Source organism: Ciconia boyciana, chromosome 4 (assembly GCF_034638445.1).
Source record: "Ciconia boyciana chromosome 4, ASM3463844v1, whole genome shotgun sequence".
In the NCBI taxonomy this organism is placed as follows: domain Eukaryota; kingdom Metazoa; phylum Chordata; class Aves; order Ciconiiformes; family Ciconiidae; genus Ciconia; species Ciconia boyciana.
In genome coordinates, this window is record NC_132937.1 from 58,584,208 (window position 1) to 58,610,494 (window position 26,287).

Below are 26,287 nucleotides of genomic sequence, written 5' to 3' on the forward strand. Positions count from 1 at the left end.
TCTATGATGGAAGGTTGCAAAAGAAAAAAGTAATTAATGGTCTACAGATAGTAGAATATAATTATACACAGACACAAAAGGCACACCAAGACTAACAAAATGTAGCTTTGTCTGTTTATTCTTATTATTTATTCTTATTATTTTAGAATTTACTTTCTGGTTCTACATATATACAATCAATTCTAGCTATTTTATTGATAATCACCTTAAAAATTATATAAAACATAATCAAGTTATTTTTTTCTTTGCATGTCATCTGTTTCTACGGAAAGCCCCTCCCTGTTTCTAAACACTTGTGAATATAGAAGAATCTTCAGCATAGACTTACTAATGTATACAGCTTAACTCATGAAAAAGTTTCCAGTATCAAATGGAGAGATAGGCTGTAAAATATTGTTCCATGTAGAAGTAATGAATCAGTTTGTTTCCTAAACTAGTAGATCTCTACATAAGGAGCAACAGATGTAAAAGGTGAGGAAGGTTTATGATTTTGCTTATTTTTAAGAAATTATGATGTAAACTAGCAACACCACAAAGCTGCTCTTCCCCATGTGGATTCCAAATGTATGCAACTGTAGAGTCAAAAGCCACATAAATGTAGTGTCATAAGCTTTTCTTAGGAAAGAAGGAAAGACTAAACCAAATTTACCAAATTACAAGCATAAGTTACAAATCTACAGACTTACTATGTCATCACATGTCCTTTTTTCCTTACATCATTAAAGAAGTAGTTGCAACAGCAACTACAAATGTCACAAAAAATCAGACCTTTTTCTACAGCAGAGTATTTCTTGGCTTTTAAGAAAATCAAATTCACTACCTATGTACAATTGCATAGGAAATAATAGGCCTGTCATTCCTGAAATAAGAGAAGCTGCTGTTGCTCAACTTCCAGCTCTCTTCTCTGAACTAAGTTCGAGGCATCTGAATTTCTTCAGCTGAGGAACAGACTTCTGATGTGAACATCAACACTAACAAGCCACATTAGAACCAGCCAGTTCTCTCTGATACTTCAACCAGTGTGCTGCATTAATGATCATGTTGTTCTTTTCCAGTGAGTTATACTTTGTCTTCCCTGGACTGAGGATGGAAACTGTCCAAAAGTATTAGCTCTGCTATGCTTTAGTCAGTGTTCATGTTCACATTTCTGCCAGGCTATCGGAGTTGAGCACCCCATGTGGAAAGCATTACCACAAAGTGGACTCAAGGTTTTGTGCCTGGCTGCCCTAGAAACATAGTTTGTTTGCCAGCAGAAGCCACAGTAATTACTAGCAAGGGAGTCCAGAGTAGCTGTTTCCTGAAGACATCTCACCAACCACCTGATTTACTGTCTTACTGTGATGTGAACAATACTTAACCAAGGTACTCTGCTCCTCAACTTTCTCATTCTCCTCCTTCCTTCAACAAGTTGTGCCATGCAAAGAACATTTCCTCCCTTAACAGACTGCAGTGACATAACTCAAACTGACTAAAGACAAGTGAAAATTAATGAAACAGATGTAAGGTATTTTCTTACATATTTTCTTAGATGATACAGGCAAATACCAATGCCTGTAATTACAGTGTTAAAAAAATTACTCCATAACCAGTAATGGAAACTGAAGTCATGTATAGCTTGACTGTGACAAGAATTCTTAAGGAAAAATACATGTTTGTTTAATGAAGTGCTTCATTTTGCGGTAATTTGTATGAGGATGAAATTAAGTTTGCATGGATACTTCCATTGCAGATATACTAGAGCACTTTCATACACTCTTTCAACAGAAATAGACAAAATTTCATACTATACATACCTTTGATGAAAAAAAATCAACTCCTACAGTTTAGTATACATAGTAAATTACAGTCTTCTGAAACCACATTGTACTTAAAACCTCTAGTTAAAAATAATTTTTAATTTTTGTGCACAAAGAATGACCACATTTAAACAGACAATATATTTTTCAGCATTTCTGTCTTTTCCTTCTTTTCACAGTTCCATTCTGTTTGGACAGCTAATCAAGTTTACGCATGATACAAAACCTAAGAAAGTGATAAAATAGATAGTATTTCACTGACAGCAACTTAGATTATTTGTCTATGGCATGCAAGCAAACAGTGTACGCTTCAGTATAAAAAAATGAAAAGTCAACAGTCTGGGAGGTGGGGGAAAGACATAGAACTCTATTCTACGGAGAAACAATTCAGACTTGGACATCAGATTGTGTAGACAGCTAAGCATGAGTTTCCAATGCCACACTGAGGTTACAAAGGCTAATGTGACTCTTGGTAGTAAAATCAAAAAGCACAACAACAGCAGGAGCAGAGAACTTTATCTCAATTTTTGACATGGGTGCCACCACTATGGGAATTCCAAATACATTCTGGAGTTCTAAAGCAATGGACAATACTAGATCAGACCAAATGTTCTTCTATCCTAGTCTTCAGCTGTGGCCAAATAGGACATCTACGGAAGACTACAAGCACACACGGTATTTCCCCTTCATGTGTATCTTCCAGTATCCAATCACTTCCAGTTCAGTGAGGCTGTGATCTGTATGTGGTTTCTATGTATTTAATAACCCTCAGGAGATTTCCTTTCTGTGAACTTGACTATGACTGCTTGAGCTCTTCAACCTACGTGAGTAGGTTCTCATGCTGCCTGCAATCCTACAGCAAGGAATTCCAAAGCTTGACTGACTAATTTTCTGTGAAGAATCACCTTGTTTTGCTTTCAGTCTTCATTTGATGCTCTACAGTTCTTGATGTTGAAGAAATGAACACTAGCTCAACCTCTTCTAACTCTCTCTATGCTACTCCAGGTTTTGTAGACCACTATAACCACTCCTCACCTGTCTCTTTTCCAGTCCTTAGTGACTTGTCTTCAAGGTAACTATTTAATAACTTTGTTAATCCTTTTCCAGGCCAACTATATATGGTTTTAGCAACGCGGAACCAGAACTGCACATAATAATCAGGGCTTGGGCAAGTGGAGGATTATACAGTGGCACAGAGATCTCCATTTCTTTCTTAACTTTCTTTTTTGCCTGCTACTGAGTGCTGAATTGACATTTTAATGGAATGATCTATTAAGACCCCAAAATATCACTCCTAAGCAGCAACAGAGTTCATCATTTTGTGTGAAATTTGGATTTCTTTTCCCTATATGCACCTCTTAACCTCTCTTTACACCAAATTTCATCTGACATTTTATTTATTATTTATCTCACGCAATTCTTTATTGTTGATCTTCATCTTCACTACCCAACAGCCAGGGGAGTGCTCACAGAAAAGCTGTGACAGTGGTGAAAGGCATTCTTTTACCATTCAAGACAACTTGCACCTATGCAAGGGAGACTGCTGCCTAGGACACTAGGCTGACAGAAGCAGCAGCAATCACTGGCCTGCTCTCCACTGTGGCTGTATTTCTTTTAGTGTAGAACTCCCAACCAAAGCAGAAAGTAAAGTTTCCCAACTGCCTTGTGCCCCTCCAAGCCAGGCATCATGTCATATTGAGACTTGAGGAAAAGCTAGCTTACCCACCCTGCCTGTTGATTTTTAGCCTACGCCATGAAGAAGCTTGGAACTGACCCTGATTAAAGGACTGGAGCCATGCCTAATATGTGCCTTCATGAGAAGGCTGGAACTATTAAGGGATCAAAGAGAATAAGCACAAGTAACTCAAATCACTCAAAGCGTAGAACAGAAAGTAACAGATGACTTTTCAAGATAACCAGCAAATATGTAACAATATCCACATGCCAAAAGTGGAAGCTTAGCACGGAACAGAACTAGGCACCTTTTCTGTCCACTCCTATGAGAGTGACCTATCACTGGAATACTTTACCAAGAATTGAAGTGAATTTACTATTACAGTCATTCTTATTTTATTTTGAATTGGAGCATAACTTTTAGAAAAACAGCCAAGCTGGAATGCAAGAAAGTCTTACGGTCTGTGTTGTACAGGAAATCAGACCAGATAATCGCAGTACCATCTCTCTAGTCCATTATGTTATTCTATAATGCATCTTTGTGCCAAGCACTTTTGGGGCATATTTGCATGCCATAACAGAAAAATAGCAGTCAGCTTTTGAGATACTTTTAAGAAATGTTATCTCTTGGAATTCAGCACAATCTGTGTTATGTTCCATGTATTTAATTTAATTTGTTCCTAGCAGGAACATAAAGCAGACGCCAGCAGAGCAGGGGAATTACAAGCACATATCTAGCATCCAAAGGAAAAGGAGACACTCAGGAATTTAGCAAAGAACAACTAGGAATGAAATATTAACTTATACAATATTAAGCTTTATTTACTTTTAGAATTCTTACTCCTCTTTCTAGTTCATTCTTTGTCCTCTGTTCTCTTTGGGTTTCCTACACCTCTATCTTAAGCTTCCCCAACTGCTTTCTGATCCCTTATCCCAACCATTTATTTCTGTACAAGAATACTTTAACATTCCCTGTGGTCACAGGGGTTATCCTTGAAAAATCCCTTAGTTTTTCTACTTTTCTTGACTTGGGGGAAAAGACGAAATAACAAGGTCTTGTCAGTCTAGTCTTTCTACTAATAATTACATTTTTCTACTACTAAAGCAGAAATAGGTTTTTACTTTTCACAACTTTCTTTTTGTGACACCTACAGTGTGGGTAGCCATGTATAATTACCTTCTCCTTGCTTCTGCTCATCAGACAACAATTGTCACTGTAAGTAGAAGAAAAAGAAACAAATCAAAAAGCAAGGAGAAAAGCCTAGTATTTTGGTAAATCTCTTGACAAGTTTCTTTAAGACTGACAAACTCAGTGCTAGATATTCCTGGCTTTGCCAGACAATTAACACAGGACACATCATTTTGCGGCTCACAGCTATGGAGGTCAGCTCTGCAGATACCAAAAGGACCCCTTGGGTATCTGCTGACAAAAGTCACTAAAGCTGTAGATACCCTCTGGACCTCTTTTTCACTACCTACCTTCCACTACCTCTTCCCACACTGCTCCGAGGTCCATGCCCTCTCCCCTGCCCGACCATCACCATCCTTGTAGAGTTCACAGAATCACAGAATGGTAGAGGTTGGAAGAGACCTCTGAAGGTCATCTTGAGTTAAGAAATCTTCCTCTTTTTCTGACTACTGTCTCTTATTCCATTAGCCATCAGCTGCCCATCCCATCCAACTTTTTCCCAGAGACCGGCTTTAGCTCATGGTAGCGCACATGGTTTGAATACGTAACTGAAGTGCTGAAATACCTCAGACACTGGTGTGCAAATGCAAGTGTTTATGTGAAATCCTGCCAGGGTAGCTGCCATCTAGCACATGTGCCAAAAGGCCTGCAAGATGGTCAGAGTGTTTTCACTGCAACAGTGTGGACAAATAAGTACTCTTGAGTGCTAAACAGTTAGTCCTGTTCCATTATTAATGCCATCAATGGCTTATGTTACTGGAGCTCCTCTCTTAGGAGAGTTTTGGCAATGTATGCAGTTTTTAGGCATCCTTTTGAAAGTGTTGCCCACAAGTCACTATTTCATACAATCAATTTGTTACACTGTCTTCAACTGAACAATCCATACTATTACTTATACTGTCTTTTCAGTTTCCTTGGACTCTTACACTTAGATTTCTGTTTTCAAAGAGTACTTGCCAATTCCCAAGAATTTTCACAAGATATTTCAGCCAACATTTTCAGAAACTATTGCAAATTGCAAAAATTCTTCAAGGTACTAGAAATTTCAGACTTGTCTAGAAAGCTAAGATTAATTTTTGTTAATGACTAAGAGATAAGAGGAAAAAAGAAGAAATACCAGCAGCACAAACACATGAAAACACAGCAGGAACAAGAAAGAAATATATGAGCCATAAAGTATGCAACTACTCTATGTTTTTTATTGTACTGCCTACCATGCAGTCTCAGCTTCAAACAGAGGCTCCCAGATAAATTAATACTGACCTCCTTTAGAATAGTGCATGTGCCCATTTAGATGAACGTAAGTTCTAAGCTGGAAAAAAAAATCTCGAGAGGGATTCAGAGGCACAGGCCTATAGATTTAAGAAGCCAAGTAACCAAGTGGAAAAAGAACAATTCTAATTCCCAAATAAGGATGAATTTTCTTCAGAATTTCTAGTATAAGACTTTGTTTTACCAAACCTATTCAAAGGAGTATATTAGAGAGAAGAAATCTGAAGTAAGTTCCTTAAAGCCCACAAATAGTTGCTTATGTTATTACAGCTTTTTACATCCTCATCCTTTTCCTCTTTAATGTGAGTTGCCTATAGTCAATTTATTCTGTTGCTGCTTTGAAATTTGTTATACACGCTAGCCTAAGGGCAAATTAGCCAACTTTTCACCTCAGTTTTTAAGTAGCAATCTAGAAATACGTAAAAAAATGAGATATACTCTTTAATGTCACACTAATTTAGTTACTGAGCAAATATGTGTGTAAAATATACTACTTTTGTCTTCCAAGAAATAGGATTTTTCACTGTACAGCAAGAATTGAAAAAATTAATTCAGGATTTCTTCTCTGTACCTTGCATCCAAATATGATGTATTCTACACTACCACAGATTTTCAATAAAGGTGCTAGGAATCAAGTGACAGAAAGAAAACTCTTTAGTTTAAAAGGTACAAATGTTTGTTCCAGGCTTCCCTTTCCTGTAATGAGCTGCTGATCTGTGCATCCCCATTTTTTTTTCCCCACTGTTACTACACACACTCCTCTTCTCAGGAAAGCTAAGCTCACAGTGAGTGCTACCATTGCAATCTGATGAAGCAGATTGAACAAGGTTTGCACACAAAAATCCATCTGGCCTTAATTTACTGTATTCTTGTTGCTCCACGGATGAGTAAATAAATACTGGTTTAAATGTTAAAGCCACTGAAATCCCTTTTTTACACAAGCAAACAGGACCTTTGTAGACTCTACTTGACAGTTACTGAGCACACCTATTCAGAGGTGTCCAGCCCTTGCAAAGAGATAACACTGTCAACCCCACTAGACTAGGGGAGCCTCCTTGCTGCGTTGGCAGTGTGGCCTCCAGGCAGCAGCAGGCATGTCTCCATGCCTCTGAATTAATCTCCCAGTCAAACATGGAAACGTGGAAATGGCTTGCAAGAAAAAACAACTGACAGCATGCAAAGAGACATCCAGTAACAAAGGAGCATATTCTGTCCCCAAAAATGCTGTAGCCTTCCAAGAAAGCGGGTCAGATACACAGGCTTGCTGACCAGCATCAATATAATGGTCCTTAGAACCACTTCCTACAGTGTAAGAATATCTAAGTTAAACTCATGAAAAGAACAATACGCATCACGTTTCAATACGTGTGAGAAAAAAAAATAAAAGAGTAAAAAAATGGCACCATGGTGTTCGCTAGGAAATAGACTAACACTAAAAACTCTTCTTCATTGTGGCAAATTCATTCCAAAGAATAATTTTGTCAGCAGATCATAAATCCACAAAATGTGTCACAGGCTTTAGCACTAAGGAAAGAGCAGGCCTAGAGGAGTTTTCTAGCCGCTTCTCTTTCTGAAGTGGCTTTTTCATTTTTAACATGACAGCAGATGCTGATTTAAGTGATTTTGGCTGAGTTGCTACTAATTGGTCTTTTCATCTGCCATTAATTTATTTGTCTTCTTGTTCATTAAGAGATTTTAATTGCAGCAACATAGAAATTTGCCTATTTTCCTTTTGAAAAATACCCATTAAACTTTTCATTTAAAAAAATCCTCAGATTTTCCATTGCAAGGAGTTAGTCCCATATTACAGTAAACTTTTCTATAAAATAGTACATCTTTCTTCTAAGAATTAGGAGTTTTCAACTGTATGCACTCGTTTCTATCTTAATAAAAGCAAAGTATGCAAGGAAGACCGCACAAGAAAACTTCATGAACTGGAAAAAGTTGTCAGCAAAAAGAGTCACACAGCCTTTCACACAGAGAACATGTCTTTTATACAGCCAGTTGTGTGCAGATATCAAAAGCCTCCAGCTGTGACACACATTTTCAAGTATCTTCCTCTCAAGACTGATTCAACCTCTGGCTGCTCATGCCAAATCCGAAAATGCAGACTTTTGTGTTTTAAACATTATTTTCTTAGAGCTTTTGACAAATCAGTCATTAAAAAATGACAATTTATTGTTGCTTTCTGATTGAGAGTCATTTTTTCCTCATTCTGCTGACCAAGGGCTCTGAGAGATGAACTCTGGCTAATTTTGTTGTGACAACTACGGATGTGAATTTGCCAGATTGAACTCTGGTGACAGAGCCAGAGGTGTATGCTTCCATCCTGACGGATGCAGAAGCAGCAAGTTCTGACAGAGAAGCTGGGTGAGAAAACGTATTCAGCCACAGCAGCCTTCATACTGTGACCTTGTTTCAGCCTCTATAGCAAATTTTTGCCACTTTTTGTCTCTCTGACCCACAGCACAGAGAATAACTGGACTCTGCTCCATCTTCTGCACCATTAGCAGACTTGTTTACTAAGTTTCCCTTCATTTCAGTTGCCAACAAATAATGCTTTCGCAGCCACAAAGGCGGCAATGGAATTATTCAGTTGTTACGAAGGAAGGAGTATGGGGAACAGAAAGGATATTTGGTCTGCAGAACATTAAAGTCTGCTCTGAAAAGCCAAAAAATCTTCACCACTTGTACATACCCTTCTACTATGTGCCCTTATATGCAGTCCTTCACTTCAAAGTACAAAACTAAGTCTGGAGTCTTCACTTATGAGCTCTACATCATTATTTATTTTTTCCCATCACCACTGTCCTTCCTTTTCATTATCAGATCACTTCTTATCTATATGTATTGTTTATGACAGTAAGATTTATAACACTGTAAAGGAAGAGGAGAACTAGGCGCAATGAATTCACTGCTGGCTGAAGGGCTTCCACCCAATCATTCATAATGCACTAAAATCAAGCCTGGTTACTTACATGCTGTGTGCTTGTGTACTTTTGTGTGTTATGTTAAATGCTGCATAGACATAGTACCTATAAAGTTAGAATATTTTAGATGAAAGGCCATGTCAAGAGAAAAAGCCTCAAGGAATTCCAGAAGATACGGATACGACATTTTCTGGAGAAAGTCTAACAAAGTATCAACTCTGAGTAGTACCTGATTCTGGTAGATCTACTGGTGTGCCCCTAGCCAAACTTTCATATTTATGAAAATATAGGCCCTATTACTGGTGAGAAAACTTTTAACTTTTCTCACCATGGACCCAGTATCCACCAATATTTACTTAAAAACAACAGAATTTAAAGTACAGGTGCACTTGCCAGTATTTTAAGAGAAAATGTGTTCCTTCTAAAGAAGGCATTATGCACGTACCTCAAAGATCAGGAGACCTAAGAAATTAAAAATCACCGTTATCACAAATGCAACTCAGTTTAGAGACTCAAATAAGTCAGTTCAGCCCAAACTTTCTTAAAAATCCAATACATGCACAGAGTCTTTCTCCCATCCTTCACTTCTCTGCCAGAAATGTACGTGTATGCTTTTTAAGACATACTTTTTTCTCCTTTCTGCTCTCCTGCTTGTGATATTGCCCCAGTTACAGTTTTTTACATGTTTTTTTCCTAAAATATCCAAAACTCAGTTATAATTAGTTGAAAGAACTGGAAAGGTTAGCTCTGTTTCTGGTAAACTAAACCATCTCCACTAGTGCAAAAGACGAAAAGCAAAATGAAAATACATAGAAAAACATAAGATTTTATTGACAGAAAGGAAAAAAAACCCAAAGAACCCCAAAATACAAAACAAAGGAAAATAACCCCCACCTTGAACTAAATAACAAGATGACGACACAAAACTTGGAATGAATTCGTAAGTTAGAAGGAAAACTCTGTTAGATTTCTGGTAGCTCTGAGACTTTAAAAGGTAAAGAAATACCTGAAGATTTCTAACCAACAGCCAATTATTTTGAAGAACAAACGAATACAGCAGTTTCACTAGAAAACAGGGAAGTGGGTAGTTGGAGCTTGCATGCTAAGAAAAAAATCAAAAGCATGTCAATATTGCTTTTGCATCTAGGTCTGTCTAGAAACTATTTAGGAAGAAAGTCTGCCAGCAGCCCATGATTCTGAATTTACCAAAGAAGAAGAGGAAGAAACAAAAAACAACTCTAAACCTAGCCAGTCACATTTATTTAAATTAAATGGAGCAATGCAAACAATGACACAAGCAACTCTCTAGTACTGCAGGGATAAGTAAATGAGATAGATCCTAGTATTCACCCTCATCAACAAGATGGCATGGTAGAGAAACTGAGAAGTTTTTAAAGTAAAAGGAAGCCATGGTCCTTATATTTACAGGCCTGTACAGCACTCCCATAGGTCTCTTAATAATAACTAGTAACTAGCATTATTGTTTATAAGCACACACTTTTACTATGACATACCAGAATAAGAACTCCACCATTCAAGGCAGTGGTATTACTGGAAACAGTCCCATTAGGGGTCTGGCAATTTTTAAATACCGTAAGACATTCTGATGAATGTGACTGTAAAAAAAAAACAAAATAAAACCAACACAAAACATGCAAACAAAAACTCCCCACACAACCTCAGTAAGTCGCACAGATCTAATGTCAACAAACATGCGCACATGCATGTCCCATGTGTGGCAGGGAAGGTTGTCATCTAAGAAGTGGAAAATTTCCTTCCTGACTTCCATGTGGAGAGCAGTTAATTCAGTATTATCATGTTTTATATTTGCTCATGTAAAGCAGCACACAACTTTAATTCCCTAAAGTGGATACTTAATCTCCTTGCTCTAGAACGAGGCCATGTTCTCACTCAAAAAATAACTTACAAAACAAAAAACAACAAGAAAAACCTATGCCCTTCCAGGGAGTAAGCAGAAAGTCTGATGTTGTGTGCCCAAGTGTCTAAGCGTATGATGCGTGTCTAAGCTACATGCTCATGCATGGGCAGCTAAACCACATCTTGTGACTGAATGAACGCCAGTTCCTCCTGCAGGTACTTTGAAAGGAGCCTCTCCTCTGTTGATTCTTTGCTCTTACTTCAACTGGGTTACTTGAAGAAGCTTTCTCCTTTCTCTATTTTTAACCATCTAACACCACTAAACTCTCTGAAGCCAAGAATTTAAGCTTTTTAATTTTGACCTCTTTGTGGAATTCAACTGAAATCAGACAAAGTCCAAGGACAGATACAATTAGTCTGGTCACATAAGTCTCGTTTCCTTGGAAAATCAAATTGAAACCTCTATTTAGGAGTGCCTAGGTCGAGACTTCGTGCATTGGTTCATAATTAAACACGTTTGTTATGAAGAAGGATGCAATATCTTTTGGAAAGCTTTCAATCAGTGTCTCTATAAAATAAACTGCTAAAAATACATCTAGACTGTCTATAAATTCTAGCCCTTTATCACCTGCATTAATGCTAGCACAATGAAAATCAGTTACCAAAGTACTGCATCTTTAAAGTTAAATTTGATTGTAATAAAAAGTACTTTTAAAAGCATAAAGTAATATTAATACCATCAGATTAATCTTAAAATAAAGCACCTGCTATAAGCAATGGTTTCTCTGCCAAGGCTTAAAAAAATGAAGAGAAGAAAGAATTGCATTATGTCATTTTCCACATCTTCAAATGCAAACATGCAATGAAATCAACCAATAATTACTCTTCACTGCGTTTTCCATTTGTCTCAGCTACATGGCTTCCTTTAGTAATTCCTAAATCTCATCTTACTGTACTTGTCTTTTTGCATTCCCCTTTTGTGACATAATTTAATTACCTGTCCAATAAAATTCATTTGGCATTGCAGTACTTCTTTTGTTCAGAAAAATATTAGTTTTGCTGACACACACTCACGCCAGGGCAACTTTGTAAGACAGAACGACACCAGATTACTACTTATTGAAATCAAGAAATGTTTTGGAGATGCAACATGACAACTTCTTTCTGAAATGCATTTTTACACACATGTTTTTCTCCTTAGGAAAAAAGTAATTGTTCATACTGCTACAAAGATCTGTTGTTAATTGCAAACATATGCCCTGTCATCTTACCAGGGTATTTTAAAAAACAAACCAACCCACAACAACAGGACTGAATTCCTATTCTATGAGCCTCATCCTGAACAGCTATATAAAAAGGTCTTCCCAGTGGGATAAGTGTCTACTTTTTTTTTTTTTTTAATGTAAGTTGAAATTTCTAATATTGCCTTAAGTGGAGAAGGAGAAGAGAGTGATTTTCCTGTGATACAGAATCATAGAACAGTTTGGGTTGGAAGGGATCTTTAAAGGTCACCTAGTCCAGCCCCCTGCAATGAGCAAGGACATCTTCAACTAGATCAGGTTGCTCAAAGCCCCATCCAACCTGACCTTCAACACTTCCAGGGATGAGGCATCCACAGCTTCTCTGGGCAACCTGTTCCAGTATCTCACCACCCTCATCATAAAAAATTTCTTCCTTATATCTAGTCTAAATCTACCCTCTTTTAGTTTAAAACCATTACCCCTTGTCCTATCACTACAGGCCCTGCTAAAAAGTTTATCCCCATCTTTCTTATAAACCCCCTTTAAGTACTGAAAGGCTGCAATAAGGTCTCCCCGGAGCCTTCTCTTCTCCAGGCTGAACAACTCCAACTCTTTCAGCCTTTCCTCACAGGTGAGGTGTTCTAACCATTTTTGTGGCCCTCCTCTGGACCTGCTCAAACAGGTCCATGTCTCTCCTGTGCTGAGGGCTCCAGAGCTGGACGCAGTACTCCAGGTGAGGTCTCACCAGAGTGGAGTAGAGGGGTAGAATCACCTCTCTCAACCTGCTGGCCATGCTTCTTTTGATGCAGCCCAGGATATGGTTGGTTTCCTGGGCTGCGAGCGCACATTGCTGGCTCATGTCCAGCTTTTCATCCACCAGTACCCCCAAGTCCTTCTCTGCGGGGCTGCTCTCAATCCATTCATCCCCCAGTCTGTATTGAATAGCGGGGGTTGCCCCGACCCAGGCACAGGACCCGGCACTTGGCCTTGTTGAACCTCATGAGGTTTACACGGGCCCACTCCTTGAGCTTGTCCAGGTCCCTCTGGATGGCATCCCGTCCCTCAGGTGTGTCAACCACACCACTCAGCTTGGTGTCATCTGCAAACTTGCTGAGGGTGCACTTGACCCCACTGCCTATGTCACTGATGAAGATATTAAACAGTACTGGTGCCAATACAGACCCCTGAGGGACACCACTTGTTCTTGATCTCCATCTGGACACTGAGCTGTTGACCACTACCCTCTGGATGCAACCATCCAACCAGTTCCTCATCCACCGAACAGTCCACCCATCAAATCCATATCTCTCCAATTTAGGGAGAAGGATGTTGTGGGGGATCGTGTCAAAGGCCTTACAGAAGCCCAGATAGACAACATCCGTAGCTCTTCCCTTGTGCACTGATGTAGTCACTCCATCATAGAAGGCCATTAGGTTGCTCAGGCAGGACTTGCCCTTGGTGAAGCCATGCTGGCTGTCTTGAATCACCTCCCTGTCCCCCATGTGCCTCAGCATAGCTTCTAGGAGGATCTGTTCCATGATCTTCCCAGGCACAGAGGTGAGGCTGACAGGTCTGTAGTTCCCAGGGTCCTTCTTTCTACCCTTTTTAAAAATGGGTGCAATGTTTCCCTTTTTCCAGTCATCAGGGACTTCACCTGACTGCCATGACTTTTCAAATATCATGGAGAGTGGCTGGGCAACTACATCAGCCAATTCTCTCAGGACTCTGGGATGCATCTCATCAGGTCCCATAGGCTTATGTATGTTCACGTTCCTCAGGTGGTCACAAACCTGATCTTCTCTTACAGTAGGATGGACTTTGCTCCACCAGTCCCCATCTTGCGGTCCATCCACTCGAGAGGTGTGGAAGAGAGGCTGTCAGTGAAGACTGAGGCAAAGAACTTGTGGGGTACCTCAGCCTTCTCCTTGTCTGTTGTTACCAGTTTGCCACTCTTGCTCATCAGGGGAGTATGCTTTCTTTGACCTTCCTTTTCTGGCTGACATACCTATAGAAGCTCTTATTATTCTTTGCATCCCTTGCCAAGTTCAGCTCCAGCTGTGCCTTGGCCTTCCTGACCCCATCCCTACACAACCATGTAACATCCCTATACTCTTCCCAGGATACCTGTCCCTGCTTCTACTGCTTGTGCATTTCCTTCTTGCCCTTTAGTTTGACCAGCAGGTCTCGACTCATCCATGCCAGTCTCTTGCCTTCCTTTCCTGATTTCTTACACCTGGGTATCAAGAGCTCTTGTGCTCTATGGAAAGCGTCCTTGAACATCTGCCAGCTCTGTTCTGCTCCCTTGTCCCTGAGCGCAGTTTCCCAGGGGGTCCTATTGACTAACTCCTTGAAGAGCTGGAAGTTTGCTTTCCTAAAATTCAAGGTTGTGACTACTCTTCACCTGACCCATATCCCTCAGGACTGTGAACTCCACCAGTGCATGATCACTGCAGCCCAGCCTGTCTCCAATCTTGGCTTCACCGATTAGCTCACTCCCGTTGGTGACCAACAGGTCCAGTATCTCATCCCCTCTGGTAGGGCTGTCTGTTACCTGGCTTAAGAAGTTATCCTCAATGCATTCCAGGAGTCTCCTGGATTGCCTATAGCTCACCGTGCTACTTTTCCAGCAGATGGAATAGGACGTATGTTAGTTTGGAAGATGAGGGAAAAGTTTTGGTGAACTAATATTTTAAAATCTCTGTTGCATCTCCAGTTCAGATAGGCTTAAACAACTTGTTTCTTCTGCATATTTGTCATACAGCAAAAACTAACATAATCCAGCAAGATGTGACCGACAGGTACAGTCAAGCAACCAAGAAATATTTTAAAATCTGCCTTTTAAGACTGAAGTATACTCACAAATGGAATGCTATATTTTCCCTTCCTCCAACGTCACCTAATTTCTTCCTCCTCCTGTTTGAAGTTTTCTTTTCCTACACTTTGACTTTAAGTTGATTAAAAAAACTCAGACAGCGAAAAAGAGCTTTCACTACTTCTCAGCTATCAGCTGATTTTTTATTTCTCTGTGCCTCACATGTACATTCCTTCTTTCATTTACTTATCTTAATACTCACATTAACTCAATCACAATTTCTCAAAGAAGCCAAGAGACAGGCTGTCATTAACTTTCATCTTGCTTTTTGGCAGTCTCTATTATCACATGGAAAGAAGAAGTCTTTGTAAAAGTAGTTGATTCAAGCCCTTACACAGAAAGTCTATCCTCAGAGACTGTAAATCGTGTTGTACTGTAACTGGCTACTTAACCAACACTCAATTTACCAATTCCAACTCTACGATATTGAAAAAAGTGACATATAGATAATAAATATTACTTCCTCCACCCCACACCCCACCCTCTCAACTAGTTCACCTCTAGCAGCAAATTTTATAGAGTGGTTATAACAGAAAAAAGTACTATATTCCTTGAATTATTAGGTTCCTAAACATCTGCAGGATTTATGCTTGAAATATACCCAAAACATGCTATGATACCTTCCCACTTCAAATTGAGAATGAGATAAAGCATCCCAAAGAACACACCCCCTGAAATTAGGATAAAAATTACCTGCTCAGTTAAAGTTAAAGGTCAAACCTGTCTATATAGAGAAGCACTTCATCCAAGCAACTTCAAACCAATACAAAACAAAAACCCCTTCCCAACTCAATGCAGCACCTATAGAAAGTCAGACCATTTATTAAATACTTGCAGTTGACAACAGCAATAAGAAACCTCTTTAAACACCTTCTATAAAACTTGCTTTTATTTGCAAACCTCTTTAAACACCTTCTATAAAACTTGCTTTTATTTGCAAACTTTAAGAGGCCTTTTTGGACATTCTGTCCATATATGAGTTATGGATTTTCACACACATCACACTTACAGGGAAGAGACACTTAGTGCAGAACACTCTGTTCCCTGCTACGAAAATATTAAATGAAGATATTCAGCAGCCAGAGGATTCCAGGGCCCACAGAGGAGAAAACCTGACCTGGTCAAAGCACAAACTGGATACAAGAAAACCAACCAACCAAACAAACAAAAACTAATGGAAGGGCTAGAGGGAAACAAATTTTTCAGGGGAAAGAAGGTATGCCATGGAGAAGATGGACATACTGAAATGTGGAGGAGCATGCTGGACAATTTCTGCATGGTCACTGGACACACTTTTGCAATACAATTATGACAGCAGAATTGCAACTCCTCTGTTTATCACTGTTGCTTTCAACTGCTTTTCATTACAGGCTTAAGATCCTTTAATGAAAGGCAATTACAAGATTTATAGTACTTTGCATTATATTAATCACCTAAATGAAAGATTAAAATGCAGTTGTCTCCTGCAAAGTGACTGGGGAGACATGTGGTTATGTTCATGTTGTCTCTCAAGAGTTTCTCCATGTGTAAACAAAAACAACTTTGCTTTCTAAATGCCACTGAAGCTGAGCTTGACAAACTGTATTCTTATCACTTAGCACTTTGTTACCTTTAATAAAGAAGCACAAGACCAAATTCTGCCTCTCTCCAACAACTGTAAAATAGCATTATAATCTTCTGAATCTGAAGAGGCTGGCACCACAGCTATTGTCAAGAACACAATTTAGCCAGAATAGTGTGTTATGGGAATGTATCCAGCTCAGCTCTCAGAGCCCAGAATAAGAAAAACTTTGCTGTTTATTAAGTCTTCGTATTTTGTTCTTAATGGCAAGAAAAGGGAAAAAAAAACACCTCAGTAAGAGGCAGTGCAAATGTATTTCTTCAAATAGATTCTGATTATCATCATTTTTCATCAAAATATACACATCTGAATTAGGATGAAGTATATTCACAATCATATTTGCTGTTTCTGTAACTTCTTAAGCATCTAAAGGTGTTTTACAAACAATTTATTAACCCTCAGAATATTTTTCTTTTGTAGGAAAGAATTACCAGAATTACCCTAATACCTCAGCTCTCTGTAGTCCAAAATTTGTTTCTGCTGACACCATCTGTTCTTCTGTGATAAAAAATAAAAGAATCCCAATTTCCTACTCCTTTATTTTAAACAACATTTTCTATTCCTCTTTTCTGTAACCCTAAGGAGAATAAATAACACAAACCAACTTAAATAATAAAAAATATGATAATAATTTTGGTTGTTGTATTGTTCATATGCAATCATATTTTTTGTATGAAAAGTAGGCTAGCAAGTGTATTTTCTTCATATAGTACTTCAGTTAAAAAAAACATAAATTCTACAACTTATTTCTGCCTTGATACTTCCTACACAGTCTTCCCTATCTTCACACTAAAATTTAGCCAACTGGAAATCTCTCTTATTTTAAACAAATATCACACAATAATTTGCTTACATATTCTTCATGATACTTGAGCAACTGATGCAATGGGTGGATGCAAAGGATGCAACTGATTTAACTGAAGCAGAATTTTTTTTTGTATAGTTCTATAATCCTAAGCACTGAAACAAAAAATGTAATTGTATAACATACATTGAAACTAAAAAACGGTTGGAGAAGACACTCTACATTTTCAAGTTATTTAAGTACATAAAGATTGCTACCAAATTCATAAAAGGGCCCTAGGTGGTATGTTTCAAAGCATACCAGTATCAAGCAGATCTGATGTTTTCCTACACTAGACCAAAAATTCCTTGTTCTGAAGCTCTACTGATAAACCAGGCTCTGCATATTCCTGTCATGCACAGTCTAACTCTACAACTTAAGATTCCAAAAAACCGTATGTTTCTTTTTGGTACTTATCACCAGCTTGCAACTTTGAAAATTCTCCCTTCCTAGCCAGCTCCACCCCATCCCCGCTCACCCTGAACCTCTTTCCACTAGGAACTCCCCGTTGTTCTGTAGAATCAGATGGTGGGGTACCAGACTCCCCACAAGACATATGGATTTTTAAGGTTCTGTGTGTAAAAGGTTATGACTTAAATAATTTGTCTACAAACTGAAATGTCATGGGCTGAAACTAGAATTTTCCTTGTACTGGCTTACCTCATTCTCTTTGGATGTGTACTGTATCTTGAGAGTATCCATGGCTCTGATCATCACTTGCATGGCAGTAAATATATTTTGGTAAACCAGTTTTGTGAAGCCTTTCCTGTCTTCTTCCGTGTAACCTGATCCATGAATAATCCTCATTTGTTTAATGAACGTGCTCTTGCCACTTTCTCCTGTGCCTGGGGGAGGGGGAAAGAGGAGAGAGACAAAAAATACTGTATTTGCAAATCCTGGCAGTTGAGAATATCTGTAAATACACATACAAGGATGTGTACCTTATCTGAGCATGCATAAGAGTCACCATTAACTGTAGTATTATTTCTGAATTTTCCATTCTCCATAATCTATATTGTTTTAGTCAAGATATTTGCATTTCTGAGTTTGGGAGGGTTTTTTTGGTAAAAGATATATATAAGTATCTTATCATAATACATCCTATAATGTTTAATCTAAGCATCCTGTAGGTAGAAGTCAGATTACAAAACAAGCAAGGTATGCAAGTACAAAAGAAAGAAATTTTGTTTGTGTAAGGATTAAATTCCTCAACATTGAGAACTTTGTACAAAGTTTATGTACCAGTTACACCTTAACAATAAAGCCTGCATTAATCCTGAACTTGAGGAAGAATTTTATCATTAGGCCACATTACTTAGTTTCACATTTCTACTAATTCTTATATAAATACTGATTGAAAACATGCTAACTGAAATTATGAAAAATGCATTCATTACTGTCAGCTACTCTGGGAATTATTTGTTCTTATTTCTCACTGTTCTTCTGTCATTAATTGGCAATAAATTAAACTAATTTCCCTAAGCCAAGTCCGTTTTGCCTGGGATGGTAACGGGTGAGTGATCTCCCTGACCTTATCTTGACCCATGAACTTTTGCATCATATTTTCTCCTCTGTCCTGCTGAAAAGGGGGAGTGATAGAGCAGCTTGGTGGGCACCTGGAGGTCAGCCAAGGTTAACCCACCACACATGTTCACCTTCAGCTGTACTTTTTCTAGGTTGAAGAGTCCTAACCAGGTCAGTTCAGTTCTCAGGTGGAAGATACGCCATAGCTTGATCATCCCTTTGACCCTTGTTGAAGCTTTCTCAGTTCTGTTCACCTCTGAGATATACCTAGAGTACCAAAACTTCAAATACTCAGCTGCTGCCAAAACTTAGATTTATGAAGCAGCATCACTGTGTTATCTGTACTGTAAGTAATTAAAAGAAAGAGAGCGAGCATGTGCTATATAGTTGTTCTCCATCTGCAATACTTTATACTGATCTACAATTAACTTTACCTGCCATTTCATTGTCTGGCGAAACACAGGCAGTGTTTCACCTGCCTGTCTTGCGATATCCTTCTGCCTGCGATATCATTCTATCCTTGCAATGTCCAACTGCCTCGTCTTGCGATATCCTTCTGCAACTTTCAGTCATCCTTACAAACTTGACTAACACTGAGCAGAAAAATTTCTCTTATAATTGCTCAACTCCTTTCCCACTACACCTTTCATTTTCTCTATATTTCCTGTTATTCAGCATCAGTGTGATGTGACTGAACAAATCCATTCCTATCCCACAGAGCATTATATGAGGAAGTCATGGACAGCCTTTTCTTGTTCTTTGCCAACTGAAGGATGATACAGGAGCAAAAAATACCTGTTACACTTTCTTCTTAAAACCTTTACTGTAATTTTTCAGAAGTTTAACAACTAACTCCATTCTGGCTGAGCTATAGGATTTGCTTCACTTCTCCACTAAGAATTTACTGCTGTCAAGATAGTATTCCCATTAACAAACTTTCAGTAATTTACACTTAGCACCACTAGGTGTCGAAAATATATCAGCACAAAGAGGAAAGAGTTCCTCTAAACATTACATCTTGAGATGTAACAAAGCAGGAAAATACTCTGAGTGCCCACCTCATCATTCTGTATCTCAGTACCATAGCAGACCATAGTATCTTTTTAATGAAAGAGCATGCAACTGCAGGGCTCCAACCATTAACAGTAGTAACAAGCAAAACTCAGGTAACCTAGGAAAGTGTAATATGTTATCATGTATTACTTGTACATCATAGTCATTTTTCTGAAATATTTATCACTGTCATAATTCTTACTCTATGACCTTCTTTTGTATTTTGCATCATCCATTGTGGACTTCCTTTCAGAGCTGCAGCTGTCCCTTATTCAAGCCCATGTTGTTCAACAGTTCTCCTCTAGGACATTGCTAGCACAGCTCAGCTCTACAGGTAACAGGACCTAAGGCACTCATCAGAAGAAGAGTGAAGCAACTTTTTAATCAAGCAATAAGCAATATTAATATTTTTGTCTGTAAAAAGAAGATTAATATATCTGTTCTTTCAACAAATGTTCGGGATTTATTTAATTTTGGCTTTGTATTGGTTTACTTGAGAGAGATGGAACATACAGATATGCTGGAATACATGCAAAACAAATTCCTGGAGGAATTTGTTTTAGTAAAATGCTGATGTTACATTATATATCACAGCCCTCAGAAAGGCAGTCCTGGCACGTCAGCTTTAAGAAGTCAACACAAATACAATTCAAATACAATTCAGTTTAAAAACAAAACAAAACAAAACCCCACCACCAACTTTTTTCACTGCCAGTGGAACCCTTATATTTGAAAGGAAAACACTCTGATTAATCCAGGTTGAATTGCTGGCCTAAATTATTATATAACTCAGAATAAACAGTCCTATCACATTACAGCAGTGCCCTCTACTAATGTTTGAGCTAAAGAAAAACCATTGTGCAACTGTTAACTTCACTGTCAGGGATATGTAATAATGCTGTGAAATTAAGTTTAAAAAAAAAAAAAAAAAAAGGAAAATCAAAGCACTATGTATCTAATTTTGACTTTTAAAGAAATGCTTTTTTCCAAGCCCCACAAACACCAAAGGTAGATGGAGCCAGATTTGAAGAGATCATAATCTGTAATCCAAGCTAGAGTTCTTCCCTGCACGTATCCAATTTAATTTTTTAAGAAACTTAAGGTTAATGTTTTATTATTATCCAATTTGATCTAATCTGTATCAATTTACAGCAAACGAAAATTGCCTATTCAAGTGATTTATAAAGTCGTATGAAATACATGGGTAATAAACAGAGCCGTCCTGCTTTACCCCTTGACCTCTCATAATCCTGAACATAAGTTGATTTAAAAGCTTTGTGCTCCCCACCCTGACCTTAAGTAGAGCGCACAGTCTTCTTTCTGTATTCTTCCTTCCAGCAACTCCTTATGTGCCTAGCTGTGCCTCTTGTCATAAACCCGGAATACAGGGTCTCTGTGCAAATCCAACAATACATGCTCTTTGTTTCTCCATTCCCATAAGCGATCTAAAAAAAACTTCAGGGTTCATTAGCTTAAAATGAAACAAGGCTTTTGAAGCACATCTTGACAGAGAATCATTTTACAGCATGTTAAAAAGTGGCAAGGCTTTCAAAAAGAGTTTGAATATGGAGTAGTTGTGCCAATATGCATGCTTGTGAGATATTAAGCTAAAGATAACTGCAATTCAGGATGGAACTGCATACGCAATCAGATTTGGATTGAGTATCTTTTTAATTAAAATAGTTGGAAAACAAGTGGAGACACACAAATTGGAACTTGTGTTTTAAGACTTCAGGTGGTGAGGCTTAAGAAAATGGAGTACAGTTTTTATATTAGGAATAATAAAAATGGTAGTAGGGTAATAAAAAGCAGGTAGTATAGAAAGTGTAGATAATAGAACAATAAGATATTGACATATTATATATCTTGGAGGTATATAATTACATTTTAATGCCACCCATTCTAGAAGCATTACAGAATGGGGGGCTTTAAAATGTGGCTATATACCTCCAAGGTGTTGGAATTCTGTTATTACAAGCAAGTTTAAAAAGGCTATTTGTGTAAAAAACCAAACCAAACCAAATCAACCCAACCAACCAACCAACCAAACAAAACAAAAAAAAAACCCAGGCAAAGTGTATTTTACTCCTCAGTGACATTTGTGGTAAGCACTTGCCTAGAAGACATTTAGTGCATTTATCTTCAGGAAATAATCTGTTGAATCATTACTGCCAAAATATGGAATGCACATTCTACTGCCTAGGTCAAGAGGCAGAATATTCTCAAAAGGTGAGATGTAAATACACTAGTTAATGTCACATATTTATCCTCCTTCCAGTCACTTCAAGCATTCATTTTTTTTCCTCTGGTTTCAACTACTGACTGCCACATAGGTAAGTGTTACCTACCCAAATCCACTTTCTCAATTAAAAGAAATATTGGAATTTTGCCAGTTAATTCAAGGAATAAAACATTATATCTGTTTTGGCCATTGTCTCTTTTGTCCTTAACTCCTCCTTTGCCTGGCAGCTTTATTTTCAAAGTCTAATATCTCAATTCTTTACGGAGAAAACAACAAGTTATTAAAATAAACAAAGAAAACAAAAAAACCCCAACCCCCCAAACAACACAACTCTATGCTTTCTTACTCTCCTAAGGACTTTGTGTGTGCAACTTAATTACATCAATGAGCAGACTGTGAATACAGCCACAACAAAACTAGAAGGCTGTAATTGCCAAGGACAGAGAAAAGCTAACCAACTAGTTTTGCTAACCCTACCACCATTAAGAACAACACAACAGCAGCTGTGGCAGAGGTGATAAAGCTTACTGTAAATCCTGGATCCACACTTGAGCAGTTCAAATGACTGAGATCCGGGTTGCTCTTCACCATTATCAGCCCTGAAATGGCAATGATATCTTCATCTACAGTATAGACCTGTTCATGCATTCACTTCCACTTGTCATACATGAATAGATGTAGGTCAGTTAGTGAGCAAATTACTTCACCTGTTGCTGCATGACAACAGGTTTCACTCTTGTCCTGGCAGCTGTCTCACTCAACAGCTCTGGTGCTGGTAAGGGCCAAGTCACTGGATATCTGCATGAGCAAGCCCCCTTGGTCCCAGCAGAAGCAAGAGAAGTCTGTTATTACCTTCCCAGTTGTCCCTGTTGTCAAGCATGATGAACATGATGAAGTCAAAATGCCACAAGTAAAACAAAAAGGTAAGGCAGAGGTCATAAAAGCAATGTTCGATGCCATCTTCAGACCAGAATCTAGTATTAAACCTCTTCTCCAGTTATGAGTGGCCACTAGGAAAGGCTCACTGACAGAATCATGTTTATAGCTATAGCTGACTTATCAGATCTGCAAACCTCATTAGCCTCAAGTCTTTGCTCTCAAGCGTCTCTGACAGGCCACATTTCTGACTCTCTTTTGAGAAAAACAGCTATTTGTTAGGAAAAATAGCTATTTCATGGGCAGAAATAATTATGAGACTAAAGATACCAACATTTAGTAATTAAATTAGGAGATTTGCTGCTTGCATTAAAAACCAAACTATATTCAAACAGGATCTGCAATATTTTGTATTGCAGTTGTTAGGCTTGTTCAACCAACAGAAGGAAACATCTTTCTGTAACTGTAGGATGAACAGTTTGATATACAGAACTAAATGGTGCTAGTGAGCAAATGTGGACATAACAAAAATGGCTTTCAAGTAAATAAACCTGACTTACTGAAAATGCATAAGGTTACAGCAACAAAAATTTATGTTTTTAAAACAACAGAGGCAGAAAAATTATACAGAATGAAATTCTGTCTATTTCAAGGAGGAGACCTGAAGCAGGAGAAAGGAAATTTTTGAGGTTTATCAGGAAGCAAAATCTTTAGAGTCATGTAGCAATATTGGAGGATTATTCTGCCCATTCTGTTAACTTCTTTCATGGAGGTACCATATTAAATGCTGAAATTAGCTTCACAATGTAATGTACATAGTTACACAAAAACAAAGCCACAACCATTTCCACTACTACGAGGCAGGGACAAGACAGTGTTTTTAATGACCTGGGGAAAAGCCAAAGCAGATTTCATCTCTACAACTCATACATAGTTAGTTCTTGTTTTCCAGTAGAAATGTAACCCAAAAATAAAATGTGTTTTCACTTCTCTTGTACATTTACCAATCATCATTTCTGATATCTGTGCCAGGCAGTATTTTGAAGTATTGTCTGTCACTTTTTACTAACGAACAATACAAAAAATCCCCTCCATAAATGTATAAAGAAATAAATTTGGTGTGTGTGTGTGTGGAGAAACAAGCAAAAAAACAACCCCCCAAAAACCAGCAGCTATTTCAGATACTCCATTCATATTCTGTAGGATTCCGAACCATCTTCCAAATCCGTTACCAGGGAAACAGCTCTCATTCATTCTAAAATCCCACATGTTAAAAGCACATTCTGGTGACTTTTCCCCTGCTGATGACAGAGAACATGATTAAAAATAAGAGTTTTGCAATTTCCGAAGTTAAATTAACAGAGGGAGAGGTTCCAAACATATTCAATAATCACCATCAAAAGCTCTGTAGAGAAAAAATACTCTTTTTTTAAATGATTTATAAGTCCATGTGGGCTACTGCTACGCATATAGCTGAACGTCTGCTTCTGCACTGGAACTACTTATTTGACACCTACATAACTCACTATTTCAATGTTATTTCTGCTACTAAGTATAAAGGTGGAAGTGACAATATATCAGTAAATATATTGTCAATTCCATTCAATTCCAGGATTCTTAGAAAACCAAAAAAAAGCTTAAATACATAAATTTTTAGCAAGGAACAATTATATAAAGCAAAAGTTCCATAGTTCATTCTGGTCTTCTGTGCCATAAAAGCGCAGGATCGAGTTAGTCTTGATTCCGTTATTGTCAGTGATTCAAAACAGCTTGAAGGAAAGCATCAGAGCAAAATCAGCATTGGAATCAAAACTTACAACCTCTGGTCAAATCCTCCAAGGTTTTGCATATGGGATATGAGGCTTTGTAAAACAGTTCACATGCTTAATATGCAAAAGCTACCATCTCTCCAAAAAAAGTGTTTGCTACTGTTGAAAATACTAACAGTAAAAGTATTTGTAAAATAAATTTATAAAAAAAAAAAATAGAAAAGGAGATCACAGAAGATGCGGGCACAAGTGTGCATGCACACACGTGTGCGTATGTGTCCTATAAAACTGATAGTAGCACCTGGACAGGATTTAAATAGAAAACGAAAGAACTTTTCAGGAACAACTTCCCTCGATGATTCTGTGATTCTTCCTTTCTTGTACTGGGGAGCCCAGATCTGGACCCAGCACTCCAGGTGTGGCATCACCAGCACTGAGCAGAGGGGAAGGCTCACCTCCCTCCACCTGCTGGCAGCGCTCCTCCTAGTGCAGCCAGTGTACAATTAGCCTTTGTCGCTGCAATGTCATATTGCTGGCTCAATATGGCTCAATATGTGTTCAACTTGGTGTCACCAGGACCCCCAGGTCCTTTCTGCAAAGCTGCTTTCCAGGCAGTCAGCCCACAGTGACTGGTGCCTGGGGTTGTTCCTCCCCAGGTGCAGGACTTTGCACTTCCCTTTGTTTAAGTGCATGAGGTTCCTGTCAGCCCATTTCTCCAGCCTATTGAGGTCCTGGGGGTCTGGATGGCAGCACGACCCTCTGGTTTATCAGCCACTCCTCCCAGTTTGGTGTCATCAGCAGCCTTGCTGAGGGTACACTCTGCCCCATCATCCAGATCATTAATGAAGATGTTAAACACGATTGGACCCAGTATTGACCCCTGGGATATACCACTAGTTACTGTCCTCCAACTAGACTTTGTGCCACTGATCACTACCCGCTGGGCCTGGCCATTCAATCAGTTTTCAATCCACCTCACTTCCTGCTCATCCAGTCCATACTGTATCAGCTTCTCTGTGAGGATCTTATGGCGGACAGTGTCAAAAACCTTACTGAAGTCTAGGCAGGCAATATCCACTGCTCACCCTTCATCTAAAAAGCCAGTCATTTCATTATAGAAGGTTATCACATTGGTCAAGCATGACTTCACCTTGGTTGATTTTCTCATCCTTAATGTGCAAATGGCTTCCAGGATTAGCTGCTCCATCACCTCCCCAGGGATCGAGGGGAGGCTGACCATCCTGTAGTTCTCTAGGTCCTTGCCCTTCTTCAAGACGGGGGTGACATTTGCTTTCCTCCAGTTCTCAGGCACTTCTCGCAGTCACCATGATTGATCAAAGATTATCGAGAGTGGCCTCACAATGACATCAGCCAGCTCCCTCAGTACTCACGGGTGCCCCACCAGGGCCCATGGACTTATGTATGCACAGTTTGCTTAATTATTCTCTAACCTGATCCTCTTCCACCAAGGGTATGTCTTCCTTGCACCATACTTTCTGCCTGGTC

At 38.6% G+C, this 26,287-nt stretch overlaps 1 protein-coding gene across 1 annotated transcript in view; it reads right to left on the reverse strand.

The window, feature by feature from the left end:
* Positions 1-26,287, reverse strand: part of GNA14 (G protein subunit alpha 14) — an 84,673-nt gene that overhangs the window by 24,945 nt on the left and 33,441 nt on the right. The window contains exon 2 of the mRNA XM_072859017.1: positions 17,978-18,162. Coding sequence (XP_072715118.1) covers positions 17,978-18,162 — 185 coding nt within the window. The remainder of the gene's footprint in view (positions 1-17,977; positions 18,163-26,287) is intronic.